This window comes from Puntigrus tetrazona, chromosome 3 (genome assembly GCF_018831695.1).
Source record: "Puntigrus tetrazona isolate hp1 chromosome 3, ASM1883169v1, whole genome shotgun sequence".
Classification (NCBI taxonomy): Eukaryota; Metazoa; Chordata; class Actinopteri; order Cypriniformes; family Cyprinidae; genus Puntigrus; species Puntigrus tetrazona.
The window spans coordinates 12,230,672-12,251,074 of record NC_056701.1 but is presented as its reverse complement, the minus strand read 5'-3'; the positions used below and the strand labels follow the sequence as shown (position 1 = coordinate 12,251,074).

At 39.9% G+C, this 20,403-nt stretch overlaps 2 protein-coding genes across 2 annotated transcripts; one reads left to right on the top strand and one right to left on the bottom strand.

Annotated features, from left to right (window-relative positions):
- Nucleotides 1-1,144: 1,144 nt before the first annotated feature.
- Nucleotides 1,145-4,321, top strand: mylpfa (myosin light chain, phosphorylatable, fast skeletal muscle a). Its single transcript, XM_043235473.1, has 7 exons — nucleotides 1,145-1,295; nucleotides 1,941-2,036; nucleotides 3,043-3,118; nucleotides 3,192-3,296; nucleotides 3,392-3,470; nucleotides 3,559-3,607; nucleotides 3,935-4,321. The coding sequence occupies exons 1-7, from the start codon at nucleotides 1,293-1,295 to the stop codon at nucleotides 4,034-4,036; spliced, it is 510 nt and encodes a 169-aa protein (XP_043091408.1). The 5' UTR covers nucleotides 1,145-1,292; the 3' UTR covers nucleotides 4,037-4,321.
- On the bottom strand, nucleotides 4,031-18,648 carry LOC122341822 (TBC1 domain family member 10A-like). The gene is given in 11 exon segments (XM_043235468.1): nucleotides 4,031-9,308; nucleotides 9,408-9,562; nucleotides 10,525-10,714; nucleotides 10,934-10,999; nucleotides 11,122-11,236; nucleotides 11,608-11,714; nucleotides 11,939-12,046; nucleotides 12,156-12,255; nucleotides 14,719-15,047; nucleotides 15,050-15,592; nucleotides 18,182-18,648. Coding segments are annotated over 10 exon segments (2,553 nt in total). The 5' UTR covers nucleotides 15,572-15,592; nucleotides 18,182-18,648; the 3' UTR covers nucleotides 4,031-8,447.
- Nucleotides 18,649-20,403: the final 1,755 nt, after the last annotated feature.

The window sequence follows — 20,403 nt, the reverse complement described above, 5'->3', positions numbered from 1 at the left end:
ACTACTTACAAACTTTTAATTTCGACTCTCCATGAAATGGCACCCTATAAATAATTGCAATTAAGCTATTCTATAGGAAACGATAGTTGAAATGAGCAATGAAAGGTCTGGCCAAGATCTAGAGAGGGGAATAAAACACGTTCAGGATAGACTCGCAAGGTATCAAATGAGCCTAAAGGAGGAAAGGTATGCAAAACAAACTGTGGCGTTGCTAGAAGTGGACGAGGAAATGACTGATGGATTAAGCAGAGAAGAAAAGGAGAGCTCAAGGAGCAGACATGTTTGTTTTGCTATTTTGGTCACCCTCAGCTGTCCACTACCCTCCGCCTTTCCAAAAAACAACAGCATTAAGCCTCAGATTTCCCTTCACACGTGCCCCTTACTGGGCTGCATTGTGCTGCTGATCGTCTCAAACTGAAAGAAAAGACGATAATTACGTGCCTATACAGAGAGCAGCTTCACGCACGGCACCTCACAGTGGCTGCAGAGTGACAGAGCGAGGTCAAAGAGCTCCAGGATCGGGGGGGGGGAGAGTGCTGAATTTGGGCATGGTCATGTGGCGGCGTGAGGTGGGGGGCCTGGACCCAAATCTTATGGCATCACTATACTAGGAAAGGCATTAAAACCTATTTTTGATTAGGGCTGATTCGGAAAGAGGTGACAAGATGGCAAGGGTTAAGACGTTACATCGGCCTCTTATATTTCAGTTGGGGGCGTGCACGCATTTATGATCAAGATAATCATTGGCTCACAAAATCTCTGAATTTACATCAATCAGTATCCATTATTGCCGCCTCCCCCCATCCCAGCCCCAGGATTCAGATATAACACTGAAAACCAAATATTGATCCGCCACTCAGCATAGGCGTGAGTCTGATTACAACCTGATTGCTGTCCATTCATTTCCGAACGCTTGAGTTATGCGATTGTGCGAAGCTCAAACAGGCCCTTATGTCTCTATGTCCTTATTAGTCTACGTGAGACACGCAGACTGCTGCCATCAGTATCAGATTCATTCCAAGACTCCAACAGCTATTTCTGAGCACTGTAAGACGATAGTGCATCCCACCCTGTGTTCCTTCATCGCTTTACCCCTACCTCATCTCTCTCCCCTTTCATAGTTTTCCCTGCCTCTATTTCTTCCCTCTGTCTTTTTCCCAAGCCACACTTAAGGCTGGATCTATAATTAGCAAAGGGCCTTCGGCAGTATATAAGCCCCCCAGAAACAAGTCACCACGCGGCTTCAGTCTTCACTTCTTGAGCTTCTTAGACTTCACACATACCGTCTCAGCATGGTGAGTAACCTGAACTTTAGATGTTACCTGTTACCATCTAGGTGGACACATAGGAACCAAGGACATAATGCCTCAGTCTCAGCAGGGTTGAATGGAAGAGAGCTTGCATTGTGAATCAGCATCTGATTCTTGGATAATTGAACAGTGGACTTATAATGCACTTAACAGGATATGATAAACTGGGCATTTTTTCTGAAGCTGTTCTTTCTGAGCCTGTGTTTTGAACCAGGACCAGCGGTTTTAAACTGCTAAACTGAGTGGTTTTGCTTTCACTTCCCGTAAAATATCGGATTTCTTTGTCATTTTCTTTGAGATGTTAAATTAAGAAAGTTTTACCAGCAAGCAAAATGTACTAATTTAAAGCTAATGAATATGATTTTACTTATCATTAAGGAGCGACCTATGCAAAGGTCCTCATTTGGGGGCGTATATCACATGTAAAAATGTGTTTCGTTAGAATATAACTGAATAGGGTTTTATTAACAATAAACGTTATATAAATGAAAGTTGAGCCTCTAAGCTCTGTGTGGCACTGTATTGTCAGTGTCTGTTTTTAAGATTATGTCACTATATATTTTTGTCAACAGAGAGGAAATATGCCCTATTCAGCTGTGCTGAGTGTTAAAAATGTATTTTTCTTTCTAGGCACCCAAGAAGGCCAAGAGGAGGGCAGGAGGAGGAGAGGGTTCCTCCAACGTGTTCTCCATGTTTGAGCAGAGCCAGATTCAGGAGTACAAAGAGGTAAATATTATTTTTCAGATCTTACATTACAAGAAGAATCCTTATTTTTATGACATTAAGATATTGTAAATATGTTTTAGTTGCAATCTTTCACCTTATTATGCATTGTTTTAAAAGTCCAAATCAGGTTTCTGTATGTAAATGACTATGAAAAAAATTTAAATCCTAGATGTTGCTTCTAAAATGGAGATCTAATTCTAATATGATTCTGTTATCAGGTTAAAAAACATTTGTATTAAGGCTTGTTTGGTGGTCAGTACAGCTAATGGACAAATGGACCTTTTTGTCTTGTCCGCTAATATCCAAAAAAACCCCACAGCCTTCCTTTTCTCTGCCTTCCCACCTGTCAGACACTCCTGAACTCCTGATCCCAATGGGATGGCAGCTGAGGATTTTAGTGCATGCCAGAGGCACAGGAAGAAATCTGCATTATTAGACTTCTAAATTGACCCTGAAATGACAAATAATTTCAAAGAAATGCAAGGGGGAAAAAAATCAGATTTACCAGTAGTTTACTGTACTTATAGCTCATAAACGTTGTGACTGATGTAAATTAATTTAAATGTCTCAGACACTAAGTTAAAAAGTTTGTATATGCACTAAATGGGTTAGGTGACTGGAGTTAGCGTCAGGTTAATGTGTGACTAAGCAAGCTAAGTAAGGACGTGAAGTGGTTTGAATTGGTTTATTAATAAATGATACAGCCATCTCAAGTGCCTCTTCAGGAATGTCTGACATTACAGTTGGGATTGACTTAACACGTCTCCCAGATGGAAAGGAGGATCAGCGAGGGTCTCTATGGGGGCCAGGTGGGAGTTAGCAGCTGCTGCTTTTCAAGCCCCCTCTTAAGTTTCATGTGACTGAGAAGGATTTTACTACTGTCAGGGATGAGAAAAAAGAAGGGAAGATTTCTTGTTAAACCGACTCTATAGGCTTGCAGGTGTGAGCAATTTAATTTTCCACCAGCTCCTGTATGAATTATCTTTTTTCTGTCCTGCACGTATAGGCTTTCACAATCATTGACCAGAACAGAGACGGTATCATCAGCAAAGACGACCTTAGGGACGTGTTGGCCTCAATGGGTGAGTCTGTGTCTCTTTTGTCCTTTGTAAATAGATCCGTTAATGTGTGCTGACCATCCTTGACTCCCTGTAGGCCAGCTGAACGTGAAGAATGAGGAGCTGGAGGCCATGATCAAGGAAGCCAGCGGCCCAATCAACTTCACCGTTTTCCTCACCATGTTCGGAGAGAAGCTGAAGGGTATGCAAAATCCCTTTTACTGGCCGTTTTCTTTTTGGTTTTTCCAATCCTTTTCGTATTCCGTCATCGTAACTCCCTCTCTGTGTCTCTGAAAGGTGCTGACCCCGAAGACGTCATTGTGTCTGCCTTCAAGGTGCTGGACCCAGAGGGCACTGGCTTCATCAAGAAGCAATTGTAAGCTTATATTAAATCACTCTTTATTTAAATGTGCCAAAAAAACAATGTTTGCTTGACTAATATTCATCCTCTCTTCTTTTTGTAGCCTTGATGAGCTTCTGACCACTCAGTGCGACAGGTTCTCCGCAGAGGAGGTGAGATCAGATCTTACTCTTCTTACACTTAAATCAGCACAAGATGGCAGTTCACTCTATCTACTTTCTAAATACATGTTAATAATCTTTTTGGGAACAATTCATCTATGCATACGTTTCACTTTTTTTTTTTGAGATTGTAATTGGCTTCCAGCCAAATCAACAAGCAATGAACATCATTTAGTTTTTCTTTAATTGTACCTTTTGTACATGTTCGTCTCAGTGTGTTAAAAGATATCTGTTGCTATTTCCATTGCATTGCAACTGTCTCTGAAAGTAATCTTTTTTATTAAATATTTAAAAAATTATTTGTTATTCATCCATTAGATGAAGAATCTGTGGGCCGCCTTCCCCCCAGATGTTGCTGGCAATGTTGACTACAAGAACATCTGCTACGTCATCACACACGGAGAGGAGAAGGAGGAGTAAACGGTCGTGGAGACAAGACAGAAAATGAAGAGATGAACGTGCATCCCTCACTGCTTAACTCTCCCAGTCTGTTCTCTGTCCTCCTTCTCTTACTTTGTGTTTCTTCCTCCCTTTCCTCCTTTCTATCATCTTTGTTACTCTCAAGCACTTACTCTCTTTGTCTCTCCAAAGACTGGTCTCGCCGAGGCTGAATTGGGAGGGAGGAGAGGTTCATGACCACGGTGTCTGTCAAGTGGGGATATGGGATTGTTTTCAATAAAGTGAACATCCTTTCTGTATCTTTCACATTCTCTCTTTCTCTCTGTTTCTCACTCATCACCCACGACCACCTCTCATGCATGAAAAGTGCTGCATCTTCTGCTGCTGTCTTGAGGGTATCTACAGATTTTGGCTGAAACCTCTCTCTAGATAAATGTGGAGGTGTGCTCAATCTGAGGGAAAAAGAGGCAAGATGGAGTGATCTCACTCTATAATAGAGGAACCAGTCATCATTCTTGCTCTTTCCCCTGATAGTTGACTAAAAAGAAAGAGAAAATGAGGGTTTTGTACAGAGAGAGCTTGGCCTCCTAAAAGTGAAGCCAAGCTCATCACAGAGGGAGTGAGAGAGACAGACCAACCAAGGAAGAGAGGAAAGCGGGGACTGAAAGAAAACATATCCTCTTCACTCCCTCTCTCCCCTCCTCTTCACTATTTCTCTGTCCATGTTTTTTTTTTTTATCTACCCCTGCTTTCTGCATCTGGGCTTGCTTTGCTCTGTCAGAAACTCTTCTGTAACCAATAAAAAGACACAAACTGTGAATAAAACATCTTTTTGTAATGCTGTGTCTGCTGGCTGTGTGTGATAGGCGGGATGAAACAGTCTCTTCTGTAATTACAGATCATAGAGGACAGAGACGGTAATATAAGTCAGATTACATAAGACTGCAGGTCTATGATGCAGTAAATCACAAGGGTGACGAGGAGGATATGAGAACATACTGAGAGCAATCTACTGGACAATGGTAGTACTACAACAACAACAATAAAAGCATAGCATATCAAAATGAAAACATTTTCAACATTAATTGCTCGTTTGCCAATTATTAATAGAATAAATCTTAAAATCTAACAAAAGAATAAACAAATAAAATCGTGATGCACAATCAGTCAGACAATACAGCAAAATAAAACCCCACGGACATACAAGCCCACCTGTCCTTGTTTAATTTATTTGGCTGAAACAAACCCTTCATCGACATTCTTCTATAAACCTGTACATGTATTTTTTTTTTAAAAGAGGGTAGGGATACGACTTTTAAATTTAGATAGAATATCACGTTTCGAGAAGTTAACTAGAATTCATCAAGAGGTAATATGACTCACCTCAAGAATTCGCGCCATTTTTTTTGTATCTGAGCGCGAGTCAAAAATGAGCCTCGCACTATGTAAGATGCTTTCAAAAAGAATTTTAATTACTAAATTGTGCATCCAAGCACCTGACGCATGAATCACTTTACCCGGACAGTGCAAAAGACGATGTTGTCGTACGGTGACTAATGTTAATTCACTTAATCACGATAGTACAATGACACACAAAACAATTATGTCATGTATGTTATTTACATGGAAAAATAAGAAACGCTGTTGAGATTTTAATATATTATGATTTATTATTCATCACAACTGTAATTATTAAATACACTGTGAACTTCCTCTTTTGCAGTTTTAGAACAACTGTCTTCATCTATATGAATTTATTTCATCCTCAACTGTAAATGGTTTCATGTAAACATAAAAACAAGCATGAGACATACAAAGGACAGGATGAGAGAACTAACCTAAACACGTTAAAATGAAAATTAAAATGACTTAAAATCAATTTTACAACAATCCTACAACATACACCGGCTCATATTTACCAATGCAGAAATCCATAAGACAAGTCAAACTTCTTTAAACCCAGTCCCAGCTGTCTCAGGAGTGTTAGTAAACCAACACTGGATGGCCTTGCATTAATTATTAGTGAGCACAACGTCCAAACCATTTTAAGTCCACCTGTCATGCACTCGATTGGCAATACAGACAAGATGGTGTTAGTGAAGGTGGCCTGACGGGCGCAAAACCAGGTTTAGTCTAGTGCTTGGAACTTATAGCAGTTCTTCGGGATAATAAGACATCCCACTCCACCTTTCCTTCAACAGATCCAGTGCTGCTGTCAACAGTGAAGGTAGTCTGAGCCCCCTGGTGGCCACAACGTAACATTGTGCAGAGAGTTAAGAACATAAGATTTGCATAGACATAACTTGCTTGCTTTCCATTTGAACAGTAGTGCCTTTAGAGGAAGCAACGACCACTGAGGTCAGTAAGGGCACCACTGACAGGTGAGGTGGATTTTTGACCCCCTGCAGTTGAGACTGAACACGTCCAGTAAACGCAGGAGACAACATTAAAACATTGACAGAACATTTGGCTACCATATCGCAACCTAGAAACCACTTCAGGTCTCTTCTGTCTTGACATAAAATACTATATATTGAGTAGGAGTCTAGTAAGTATGGTCCAGTCACCTGGTGAATGTATCAGAATAATTCGTAATACTGAGGGGTCAGTGGATTATGGTGGAGTTCATTTCGCCAGTGTTTACTTCATATCAAGGGCAAAACTATTTGGGTGAAGGTTACGAAAAAAAATTATATTTTACATGTTTAATTAACACAAATGCCTAGCACTCATTTTTTTGTATCCATTCCTATTTTCTCGCAGCACTTTGGGATCACTTCCCTCATCGTTGGGACATAAAAATAATAACAAAAGATCAGAATGAAGTGATAATAATCTGTACGCAATCACTATCTCCCATAACACAAATACTGCAGTAATATTAGCCAAGCTAGTGATTATAAAAATGTCTAAAATAAATAACAACTGCTTGTTTTTGTTCTCCAGGGTGTTGGGAGAAAATAAATGTGCAAAAATAATTTTCAGCGCTTAAAAAAATAAAATAAAAATAAATCCTGCGATTAAACACATCATTCTCCTAAAACCAAGCTCACTGCCATTCCAGTCTGCCAGGTTTCTGCATAACTTGCATATAAAAATAAAAAATCTAATCCAAAAGTAGACTAATAATAGCTGTAATAGATAGTATATGGTTTCATCCGATTAAATTAATAGTTTATACATCAGAACATTACAGCCTGAAGCCAAGAGCTTCAATAAGTCAAAGGTTAATGCTACAGTGCTGCACCAAACCCTTCTCATCCAACAAGGCGCAGACTTCATCAGTCATGTGAACTGGATTAGATTAGAGTGCCCTACATCAACAAACCGATCAAGGTTAGGGGTGAAAATCAACAGGCCTCAGTGCATAAATTCATTCAAATTCTAGTCTGAACTCTACATCCATATCAACATCGAGATAATTAACATCAAACCACACAGATATCTGGAGTGACTGACACGCTTGGCAGAATTTAACGTTTAATGTGATGCAATTTGTTTGAAAAAGAAAGAAATCTAATAGTAATTTTTTGGTGAGACTGACGTAAAGATGAACCGAGAGCCTTTGAGCGTAGATAGACAGGTACGCTAATCATAAACTGTTTTAATTTCCTTTTAGTTATTATGTTAACTTGGATTTTTTTTCACTTTAAATAGACCATGTAATGTAGTTCTTTCCACCGCTTTAAAGGAGAACGTACCTTACCACCAGTTAAGTTTTGCTCCTCCACTCCCCCCCCCAACACTTATCAATGCCTCTTACGAGAGCGCGCCTGTAAAGACAAGCTCCTCTGAGAGACTGAAAAGAGAGAAGAAAGATGAGAGCGGTCCGCAGCACGAGACCATGACACGATTCACTACACTGCCAAGGCACAGACATACGAGAACACACTAACACACACTAACAATCAACAGTACAATGAATAAATAGGTCCTCCAGAGCACTCACAGATAAGTTATTACTAGTCACCGCCATACTTTTCTCATCACAGAAGAGTTTTATTCAGGTGTTCTGGTTGAGACAGCTCTCGGGTGATGGACAGAGGGGGATTTTGGGCGCTGGACTGGCACAGATGGCGCTAGAGGTCTATGTACACCATGGCACCCAGGATACTAGAATTGACTAATAATTACACAGCTGATCTCATCAATCAGATATCCTCCTTCAAAAAAAATGAAAACAAAAAACAAAAGGCAGAGTAATAACTGCTTCCTGTTTCGGCGTTGGGTGAAAGCAGTGCAGATAAGATGATGAGAGCTGTGGGGCAGGTGCAGTGATGCAGTTATCCTTGTGAAATGAGTACTTGAGATGACATGGACATTACTTGCTCTCTCTCTCTCTCGCTCTCTCTTTTCACCAGTTTGCAGCCGTTTTGATTTCTAGTCCTCTTTTTATTACTATTCTCATGCTGAAGTAATGACGTGGCAGGAATTAAGCTAAATCTTTTGCTGCCGCCGCTCCGTTCTTCTCCTCAGTCTCTCCTCCTCCCCCTTTCTCTTTTTTCTTTCCCCCCTTCTCCTTTTTCTTGTCTTTCTCTGCTTTTTCCTTCTCCTTCTTCAGCCGATCTTTCTCGGTTTTCTCCTTCTCTTTCTTCTCGCGTGATTTTTGCTTCTCCTCCTCTTTTTCTCGCTTTTTGTCCTCCTTGGTTTTCTTTTTCCTTTTTCCATCTTCCTCCACTGCCGTCTTTGCAGTTTCCGGGCAGGGTGGTAATGGGGCATTGTTTGCGGTGGGCGACGGGATTGTGGGGGTGATGTGCTCGGAGACCACTTTAGGCGATGGCTGGAGCATCTGTGCGCTGGACGAGTGTGCAGTTGGAGCCGGTGGTGTGGTAGTAGATGATGTTGTAGCTAACGGACTGGGCCCGTGTGGTGCTGGGGGCCGCCCACTGGCTCCAGCGTTAGTGGCAGATGGCACAGGAGGTTTTGAGGCCATTGCACTGATGCTGCCCCCAAGGGGCTGCAGTGGGACGATATCCTGGCCAAAGTTGCCAGAAGTGGAGCCCTTCCTATTCTGTGAGTGAAACGGCGTCTTGGACTTTCTAAGGCCAGGAAGTGACAGGAGGCTAGATGACGCACGCAAGGGTCCCGGAGGAGGGACGTGACTGCCCAGGAATGACAGGCTGCCGCCAGAGCTGATCGCAGCAGCGCGGTGTTTCTGCTCAAAGATGGCCCGTGTGCCGTGCAAACGCCGACCCGGTTGGTGAGTCAACTCTCCACGAGATTCCCGCCACTTGCGCACTTGGATACTGCACTCTCTCTCGATGAGGGCCTCAGTCACAGACAGGGAGACCACCTGAAAACAGAGGAGAGTGTATGACAACGGATGTGGTAAACTCCACTGGTGCTTCTCTATTGCATGTTCTCTGGTAAAAGCATGATTGTGTGCGCGTACCTCTTGCACCAGAACTTCCTCCCTGATACTTTCAGGAGGGATGTTTCTCAGGCGCTCCATGGTCTCGTACATGCCCTGCAGCTCACGGAGCTTATCCACAGACCCCAACATCTGCTTGAGGAGCACCAGACCCACCCTGAACACGATCTTCACTCCTGACAAACAAACAAACATTAAAGCTTCAATTAAATTTGGTTCTGAAATATTTTGGTTATTTTATAGTTCTCTTGTAAATCTTTGGATCACAGAAACTAATACTTTTGAAAATGTAAACAAATATATATAGGAATAAATAGATTTTAAAACACATTCAAAAAGAAAACAGTTATTTTAAGTAAGGCCCTTCAGCCTTATACAGCTGCTGATAAGCCTGTCTGGCATTATTATGCAATAACCTGCTGGATGTACATTATCCAGCTTATTATATGGCTTCTTGTCACAAAAGTAAATAATTTGACATAAAACATTTATCTTAGTTGAAATATTTGAAAGCAAAGCTTCAGTGAAGAAGCCGCTGATAGGAAGCAGCAAATTCAAACTAGACAGATATGTAAGGGAGACGATGAGGTCATAGCATGCATTATAAAACATTTCACCACAGAAAATAATTATGATTAAAAGATACTGATTTAACACAAAACGCAGCAGCTGCATTTGTATGAAACGAGAGAGGAAGTCTACGACACCAGGATGACATAATGAACTAAATAATTGTACTCGTAATACTGAACAGAGTTTTAATATTTTATTAGCCAACCAAATGCAGTTTCCAAGAAGGAAAAAAATCCCCAGTGTGTTTCCAAGGCAGTTACCCGGATGAGCCAGTGTTATTAGTTTTACTGGTTGTTATTTGGGAATAACAAACCTTGGATCCTTGGAAACTCAGAATCGATCCAATCAAAGATCGGCTGAATGGATTAAAAATGGTAAAACTCAACTTATTAACTCTGGGGGAGTTGGAGAATAAGCCTATTTCCATAAAAAATAGAGTGTTACTTTAAAAGGATCAGATTTGAATCTGTGCTACATTTAAGCACAAACAGAACTATTTTTAACTAGATACAGTAAAAGCATCACTTATCACAGGTGCTTTTATTCTCTAATGTATATAACTGACCTTCACAGAAGAACATGTCCCAAACACGCAGGACACAAGACCAAGGCAGCGTACGGGAGAAAATACACATAAACCACTCTGTCATGTACAAGATGGGGTCGATCTTAAATTTCTTGAGATGACGGTAAGCCATGGGACAAACTCTCCTCAGAAGAGAGAAAAAAATCTCTCCGTCCAGCTGAATAGCTTCCTGAGAGGCATAAGAAGAGAAGAAAAAGGAGTTAAAAATAAATAAATAACACTCTCCATTCTGGTCCTAGCAAAGTCTCAAAAAATCTCTCCGTCCAGCTGAATAGCTTCCTGAGAGGCATAAGAAGAGAAGAAAAAGGAGTTAAAAATAAATAAATAAATAAATAACACTCTCCATTCTGGTCCTAGCAAAAGTCTCATATAGAGTTGGAGTACTCACCAACCCAGCACTGTAATAGCCAGGCAAGTATTTCTCACAGATTTGCACAAGACACCAGAAGGCTTGCTAGAAGAAAATGACAGTAAAGTTGGTGATGGCTTCATATCCTGTGATGTTCCTCTAAGTTACATTTATTTCACCCCGTTGCTCTTTTTAAAGAATAACAGCCTTTTAGCTTTTAGTCTTACCTCAGCAGGCATGTGCATGAGCAGCACTGCTGCCACTGGTGCCTGAGCCTGGCAGTAGCCCTCATCTGGCCGATAAATTGTGTAGGCCTTCAGTATACGGTACAGGTCCTTCTGCCTGAACACACACAAAAAGGTAAAATTTATGAATTACTGAAAGTTAAGATTAAAAAAAATAATAAAAATCTCTCTCTCTCTCATATATATATATATATATATATATATATATATATATATATATATATATATACACAATACACACACACATACACATATATATTTATATATTCCCCAATATTTCATATATAAATAGAGGCAGGTGTTGTAAGAGAGTTGGTGTTGTAAGTATAAAGTTGAGGGTGAAAGCTAGTATCAATTGTAATGAATACACACAAAAAAAAACCCTCCTTCAGTTTACTAAATTTTGTAATGCTCAAATTAAATCCTTACATCACTCTTCCCCTTGATAAAACTTTCATCTGTATTTACCCATGTCCTCCCCGTGCAGCAAACATCTCGTGGAATGGGAACTGCCTGTGCAAGTCCTTCTCTATGATGTCCAACCACTTTGGATCTCCCTGGTCTTGCTCCAACTCCTGAGACACAAGGAAAGTGAAAAAAAAATGAAGAAGGTGTAAAATAAGGCTAAGGTGTGAACTAAGATTTAAAATGCAGAGCTCGTATGATCATACGCCTATTTTGTTTTGTCAGTTTAACAAAGTGTTGTTAGCGGTCTTTACAGCAACAGCATATGAATTTGGGAGTAAAGGATTTAACACCATGACAGTTTTCACAGAAGACTTATCAAACCTGAACGTACATCAAATTTCCCAGGATTGGACTGAAGGAGCTCCTGGCTGTTGGAGAGCAGCTGCCAGGCTTTAGCTCTGAGTGAAGAGGGGATTCCTTTCCTGCAGCGCATTTTCACCTGCATCAGAAAGAAAACATAACTCAATGATTTTAAAATGCTTATAAGCACAGTATTTTGTATACAGAGTCAGGAAAACCTTCCGTGACCATTTAAGTGACAAACAGACCTTTTGAAAGCGTCGGGAAACCCATTTGTCCCAGTTTCTGAACATGTCCAACCATTTCATCTCTCTCTGCCTCGCCACAGCCACAGCGATATCCACCTCACTACAAGACAGAGAGGGATTCACAAACACATCCACAACATACACACCTCAGTAACTGCCCTAAGATAATGTTGACCTTCTGACAAAACAGCTCAAATCCTGAGATTTAGATTTTATTGAATCTAACACCTGTAAAATAGACAGTTTCTTCTTTTGAATCTCTTAAAACTAATAAGAAACCCCTGAAATCTTCTGTTGGTGGTAAATTATTAATGAGTTTTAAATTAAATTAGGTCTACAAAATAAACAAGCATCTCAGTCACTCCTTAGTAACCAGACTAGTGACTGAGATCAGAGACAAAAACTCAGAGTCCGAGTCCTACTTAAAGGACACTTGAATTCTAAAGCAGACATTTTTTTTTTTTAAATATATATAACGCTTTTAACAATACATATTGTATCAAAGCACTGAATAATATTCAAATAGGATAATAGAGTGATAGTAATGTATAATGAGGAGATTAAACACTATTTTTATTAAAATGCAGAGATGGTCTCTAATCAAATCAACGATAATCACTAGAAATTAAGTGTCTCCAACTATGGTTTGACTGCATCAAAATCTTTAATAAAATGTATAATATATTATTTTCTATATAGCTGAGTAGTAGTAAAAAAAAAAAAAAAAAAAGATTCATCTTCTGATGTTAGCGTAACAAATCAAATTTCTATACCAGTTTGAGTTTTGTCCAACCTTGAAACCTCAGGCACTTGGCAAACTTGTCTGATTGACACAATGGCCTTCAAACAAAAATAGCAGAAACCTAAATCTGACAGACAGAACGCTGACCACATGAGAAAGTCTAATTTAAGTCTAACCCACACTGACCATTTTTAAATAGCTTAAAGCATGTGGTGGTTAATGCCGTTTACGTTAATGCTGAACAGGAATTAAAAAAAGGAAATGTTCAAATGTAAATGACAGTGTTAATGCCCATTTTAGCACAAGTAGTCAGTACTAGAGATAAAGCAGAGACAGTCGGGGGAAGAGGGAGACAAAAAGTGAGACAGTCAGTGCACTCTGACTCAGACCAGCCTTCTCAGCAAGATCTGAGTCAGAGAGAGACAGAGAAGAGACACATGAGAGAGAGAGAGAGAGAGAGAGAGAGAGAGAGAGAGAGAGAGAGAGAGAGAGAGAGAGAGAGAGAGAGAGAGAGAGAGAGAGAGAGAGAGAGAGAGAGAGAGAGAGAGAGAGAGAGAGCGCTCATTCTGCTCTCTGTCGTAGGAGTAAATTATTAATATCCCAGCAGTACACTACACATCAGGTGCTGCCAATTACCCTGCCATTCACATCCACTGTAAATGCTTGCTCTTATTTATCAAACCAGGTATGCCAGAGCTATACACCAGAATATGAAAAATTAAACAATAGTACAAAAATGTGTTTTATACATATACAATTTCTGTTATATAAATAATAAACGCCAAACACAATTACAGTCAACCAAACAGCTTCTTAATCTTTAAGGGGACAGGTGATGCAAAAAAAAAAAAAAAAAAAAATCTCAGAATTTTCTGACAATACATAGAACGTTAATGTACTTAAATATGTTTATGTACTATGATTGTTTATGTACTAAATTTCTTACAAGTTACAAGCTCTAGTTTAAAACAATCAGTGCATGCTCACCCAATCTTTTTGAAAGAACTCTATTGTACTCACCAAGTCTGGTGATCTACAATACAGTAAAACAGTAAGGTTGTGAAACAATGTCACAAATAAAACTTCTACAATTCTTGTTAAATTTGACAGAATTCAAACATTCTTCTTCTTCTTCTAATTTAATGAGAAAGGGAAGTCATTACCATAAAAATAAAAAGATCATGACAAAGGATTGATGCTTATTAGAGCTCTTTCAGAAGTACTTTTTTCAGTGGATGAGCAACAAAAAAAAACACTGACCAATCAGAATCCAGCTGACGTTAAAGAGCATGAGCATTTATAGTGACAGACAATTTAGCAAGATATACTTGTTGTTGTGCATTAATGTGCATGCTAATATAGTTTTCTTTATAGTTACTGTTAGAATTACTGTTCTTGAAAGGTACAGGCATTGAAACTATTCTAGATACTGAAGTTTAAAATAGAAATGAGAACCGTAAAAAGAAAACAATTGTCTGATTTTTAGGACATACAATGGTCCTAAAATCACTGCAATATTCCAATATCCTGACACATTTAAAAACACATTATGAAAGTAAAATTGATCATAAAGGGTATTGTGTTGGCTTGAACTATAATTTGATAAATAATTGTTTAAATATTACATTAATCCCAGAATTAATTTTTGCAAGAATTAAGCATATAAAAGTTAAAAGGCGAACACACATGCGGAAATATGCACAAATACTCTTACAAAGTGATGTTGTTTCTTTTTGCTCTGAGTGCTTATGAGGAAACATTAAAAATAGCATGTGCTGATGTGGTTTTGTTTTTATTCAGTTCACACACACCCACACCCACCTGGCTTCACTGTACTGCGCTCCTCCCAGGAAGCCGTATTTATCAGTACGCCTCACTGGACCGTTGATCTCAGAGTCTGACCCCACTGAACTCCCGTCCTCGCCGAGGCCCGACAGAGATTCCAGCGTGCCAGACATTAAGCTGGCCGACTCCAGGTAGCTGAGCGTGTCCGGGGCTGGCCGAGAGTAAGAGGAGGGCAGACCCAAGCACCCTATGGGCTCCTGCACCAGTACGGCTGGGGGCTCAGTCTTGGAGGGCGTGCAGGGGGGGTCAGGGGTAATCTTTGCGCTTCCGGGAGTGTTGGGATCGGGGTTCTGAGCGGACTCGAACAGGGGACTGTTTGTGCTTCTGTTTGACTGGAGTCTTGTGAAGAGGGGGCCAGGTTGGAGACGGGAACAGGAGGTGTAAACTGACAGGGTTTGTCCACAGAGGGAGCAGGACTGGAAGTCTGGTTAACTTGAACGTTGGGATAGAGATTAGGACTGGGATTAAGTTCAGGCGACGGCAACATCTGTTGCTCCTGTGCGTCGGTGTGCCTCTCCGTTTGGCCGACTAAATCATTTTTCCCGTTAGTCTCTCCATCTGTAGCAGCTGGTAGCTCTCCCGGCGCACCAGCTACGCTCTCTGCTGCTGAAGACAGAGCGGCATTGTTTTGGCCAGGTGTGCTCTCCCAAGTGGAGGAGTTTTTGGAGCTCGCCTGTAATGTTGGGTTTCCCATCACAGCTCGGTCCCCGTAGAGAGATGATTTCGGGATGGGAGTTTCTGAGGGGAGAGGCTGTGGGCTGGAGGAAGCAGGCATTGACTGGTCAGCCATACTGGGAGGAGAGGGAGTGAGGGCGCTGACTTCAGCCATACCTGCTCTTCACTGATACAGCTGATCAAAAGAGAAACAGGCAGTAATTATTCCTTAGAAGACAAGAATCAAAACAAACACTGTCACAAATTTTGTGAATGTTTGCAATGAAGCAGGTGTTTAGATGTAACTAATACTCTCACACAGTTGGCAGGAAAAGAAAAAACCTTAATGTAGGATTTTTGTACCAAATAAAGCCTCTGTGAAATACCACGTGAGTGTCTCATATCACAACTCTTCAAAGAAGTTTTACCCAAAACTAAAACTAAAAAAGGCGTTGGCGACCTCTGAGAACTGTGACTGTCTCTTTGTCACACTTATCTCAAGCCACACTTCTCACTGTTCTTTCAATTAAAATAAATGAGGGGAGAAGCTAAACTGAGGTTTAAGACAATTATGTTCAGAGTTAAAAGCTTAGTTATAAGCTTAACATTTTAGGAATATTATTTTTAAATTGTTATTTTTTCCATCGTTACATTTGTAAAGAAATGCACTGGAAGTGTATGAGGTAACACTAAATTTAGTAATGACAGCATGCTTAATTTGTAGAGAGCTACAGTGTGTTTTAAGTTTGGGTCTGAAAGATTTTCAAATCTTTTTGAAAGAACTCTATTGTACTCACCAAGTCTGGTGATCAATAATACAGTAAAACAGTAAGGTTGTGAAACAATGTCACGAATAAAACTTCTACAATTTTAAAATGCAATTAATCCTTTGAAATTAGTCTTTTATAATTTAAAAGTCTTTCCTAATTTAAAAGTCTTTGCTGTGACAAAATTAGCAAATAGCCATAAAAATACAACAGAACAGAAGATAAGGGCGGAGGTATACAGCCACTGCCATAAAAGTTACACAACAATGTTAACAAGAAGATTGTCAGTCTACTAAGAATTGAAATAAATAAAAACTAACAATACGTAACATGTTACATTTGACCATATCCTCAAGAGTAAAAGACATTCAAAAGGACCTTTGCATTAAGTAAAGACCGTTTCATACAAGGTCTACATACAATTAATTATAAAGAGATACAGACAAACTACAGAGATTTGATTATAGTGTAAGCATGCAGTAGTAACACGGGTCCAGTTTAGGTGTATAGGAAAAGGGTACCAGTATTTCCTCTTACACTTAAATCTGCCTCCTAGACTTCCGCATGAACTATATATAAATGTGTCCGAGTACAGATGCTAACAGGAGGTGAAAGGGAAGTGGTTCCTTGACAGAAGCACTGTGGCTGAACAAAGCCTAAATGCTGTCTAGGTAGACTGCTCACTATGTTTGGATAGACAACCTACATGTTATGGTCAAACTGTGGGCTGTCTACATAAACTGATGAAACATTCACAGAAGTCAGATGACTAATAAAACGTAACGTGATATAAAGCGTTCTCTCTCAACCAGCTATTACTAACCTCAATCCAAAACTTATCAGGAGGTTTTTGCGGGAGAGATATGAAGTCATACTCCTTTTCACATTTTTTCTTTTTCCAAACAGGTTCAAAAACGGTTCAGTGATTCATTTGAAACAGTGCAATCAATTATGCTCATTAAGTTAAGAAAAAACAAAGTGCAGTAGTATCTATGATCATTTACATGAAACAGTAGTAATTTACCTTCAGGCCTGAAAATGTTTTAATGAAACCTCAAAACCAATTTGTATCTGATGATAAAATTACATTTATGCTATTTTTATACCTGATGTATTTTACCTTCCTCAAATAGTCAACTTCTCCAAATAATCTTGCGGCCAATTCGCCCAATCAGTAAGATGACCGATTAAAAAAAATCCCAAATCGAAAATGAATCGTTCATACCGTTTCAATCGATTCACTAATAAAGATTCTATTCAGAAGAACGATTCGCTCGTGAATCGGACGATGCTACTTTGTGGGACTCCACCCATACACAAGAACTGTGCTCGTTCCGGGTATCTAAGCCTAGTAATATCTGAAGCGTGAGGACAAATGAGTAGTAAACAAAGCACACATACGTACTTTGAGAGCCAGGTTTTTTTTTTTGTTTGTTTTTTTTTAAAAGGCAGTGGCATAAACGTGTGAGGAGTCGGCTACATTGCGATTAACCACATGTGAGGTGACTGGACAATAATACCGGATACCGGGAAAACTCCATTTAAAAAGGCCTACATCTACACAAAATACGTTACGATTTTAAACACAAAACCACAGTCATAAAACACACAAGGTCACGAAGTAAGCAGACAGCACCTGAGACAAGCTTACCCCGCAGGAGTCGCTGGATTTGTGACTGCCAAGTTTAAACTAAAGCTGCTAATCGTGCTGTCTGTCATGCAACAGTGTCTTAACACAAACGGCCTTTATATTGCTAAAAAAACCCACAATTTTTTCCACTCTACATAAGGCGTATTTTGAATTGATACGTTTTAATCGGAATGCACTCATTGTTTGCTTCTGAAATTGGCCTGCTAACTTGCTAGCTCTACGGTAACGTTATCCATTGCGGCCGAGCAGCTCAACTTCCCGGTTTACTGCGCTGGAAAACAGTGCTATTAATTGTGTTCTAATGTTCTGACATGTCTGTTCTCTCCGAGGAGAAATAAAAGAGAAGATCATCATTATTCAGACTTACCCGCGGCTGTCTGTCCGTCTGTCCCGGGGGGGCTCGTGTCTGCTCCGGTTAACCTGACCCCCCCCCGCCGTCGCCGCCGCCGCCGCCGGTGAACGGATGTAGAGGCGGGAGCGAGGCAGGCCGCTGGTAAGCTGCTGGGCTGATTGAGAATCCTAATGATAAACCCGAAAGTGCTGTTGCTGGGGGTCCGAGCGTGTCGCTGGGCTAACGGTGTTAGCTAAACACTGCCGCTCCGCACTGCGTGCCCACTCATCCGCGCGAAAACAATTCCGTAGCACTGTTGGCATTGAGTACACTTGTGCGGGGAGCGTTAAAAAAGGCAGGAAACCTCCTTGAAGTGTGAACCGGGCAGCATCGCTGGAAAAGATAAACACGGCCCTGCTGACATCTCGCCGTGTCCGCATTTCCTACAACCAACTCTGAGTGACAGCGACGTGCGCGCTCCCGCCACGCAGCGTCCACTGACGCAAGGACGCCCGGCCAGGTTACTCGCGCTGAAATAGTTTAACAAAAAGTTCCTTTTCTGTTTTAACGACTTCTCAAAATACCACATTTATACCACAGTATTTCAACTCTCCTGTCCTTTTTTCTTTTGTCCTTTATCTCTGTTTTATTTACTACTGTATTTATAAGCTATTTATATTTATATGACGCATCTATTGATATATTGGTATGAAGGCGAGGCTAATGAAGCATCTCCGGGAAAAAACAAAACGCGCAACACAAACAAGTCGGCGTGTTGATGTAAAAAAAAAATAAAAAGGGAAGTTTTAATATTTAAAATACAGTTAGCAAGTCAAACTCACACAACCTTTCCACTATTGCAACTGTTTAATAGTTCCATAAACAGTTCATTAAGCAAACACAATACTATAAGTCACTTATATTTTAGGCGGAACCACAGCGAATCTCACAACAACCAGCCGATTCATTGCTAAATGATTCAGTGTTTTGAACAAATCCGTTGAATCAAAGTTTGATTAAGACCACGCATTAATATCTGATGAATCTGCTGTTTAAACCAATCGCTTGAATGAACGACTCAATGATTCACTTATTTAAAGCTCACCACTGGCACCTACTGGCGTTTTATTTCGCTGAAAAAGTATAATTTCCAGCATAAATGTATTATATTATATTATATTATATTATATTATATTATATTATATTATATTATAATTATTTCATATATATATATATATATATATATATATATATATATATATATATATATATATATATATATATATATATATATATATATATATATATATATATATATATACACCATCTGAAATCTTAATAACTAAGCGTTCGTGTATTTGTTAGGACAGCCGAGATACTGCTATTTAAAAATTTGGAATGCGAGAGTGCAAAAAAAAAAATATATTGAGAAAATCACCTTTGTTGTTTTATCAAGATTTGAGTCTCGTGGGTGTGTGGAGGGGATCTGGGTGAAATGTTGCCTCGTTTCATACTCCGTAAATTACTCCGATAGTTCGTGTCATAGTAACCACTAGATGTCGCAGTGGACATACAGTATGTATACATATTTGTATACTAATTTCTATATTTCCCTCGGGGTTATACCTAAGGCAGTTAGCGTCATTTTTAACTGTTAAATTGCACTCCTCCATTACATAAGGATAAATATTGTGAGGATTACTATGGAAGCTCTGACAGAGGAACTAACCTGCCATTAGTCACAATACAGCTCATTTTAAGGGAATGCCCACAAATTGAAGCCAGTACGGAAACTCCCTTGTTTTTTCTGATCAACGTTTTGAACTTTTTCTGCCCCTGTAAAGTTTCTAAATACATTTAAAGGAATAGTCCATGAAATTAAAACATTTTTTTTGCCCTCATGTTATAACTAACCCTTATGTGCTTCTGTGGACCACACACAGATTGGAAAACAACACACACACGCACGCACGCACGCACGCACGCACGCACACACACACACACACACACACACACACACACACACACACACACACACACACACACACACACACACACACACACACACACACACACACACACACACACACACACACACACACACACACACACAGACTTTATCTTGTGCACTATGCATTCCAAACTTTCATCTTTAAACACACAGAATCTTCTATATGTAGAATGGTTGCTATGATCACCTCTAGTTTATAACAATAGAAGCTGATTTGGAAAATCTGGTCTCATTCGTGTCCAGGCAG

What these genes read in the sequence shown, in the direction of transcription:
- mylpfa (XM_043235473.1), top strand. An exon ending in GGACGTGTTGGCCTCAATGG is followed by an intron (nt 3,119 to 3,191) that starts GTGAGTCTGTGT and finishes GACTCCCTGTAG; the next exon opens with GCCAGCTGAACGTGAAGAAT. An exon ending in ACAGGTTCTCCGCAGAGGAG is followed by an intron (nt 3,608 to 3,934) that starts GTGAGATCAGAT and finishes TTCATCCATTAG; the next exon opens with ATGAAGAATCTGTGGGCCGC.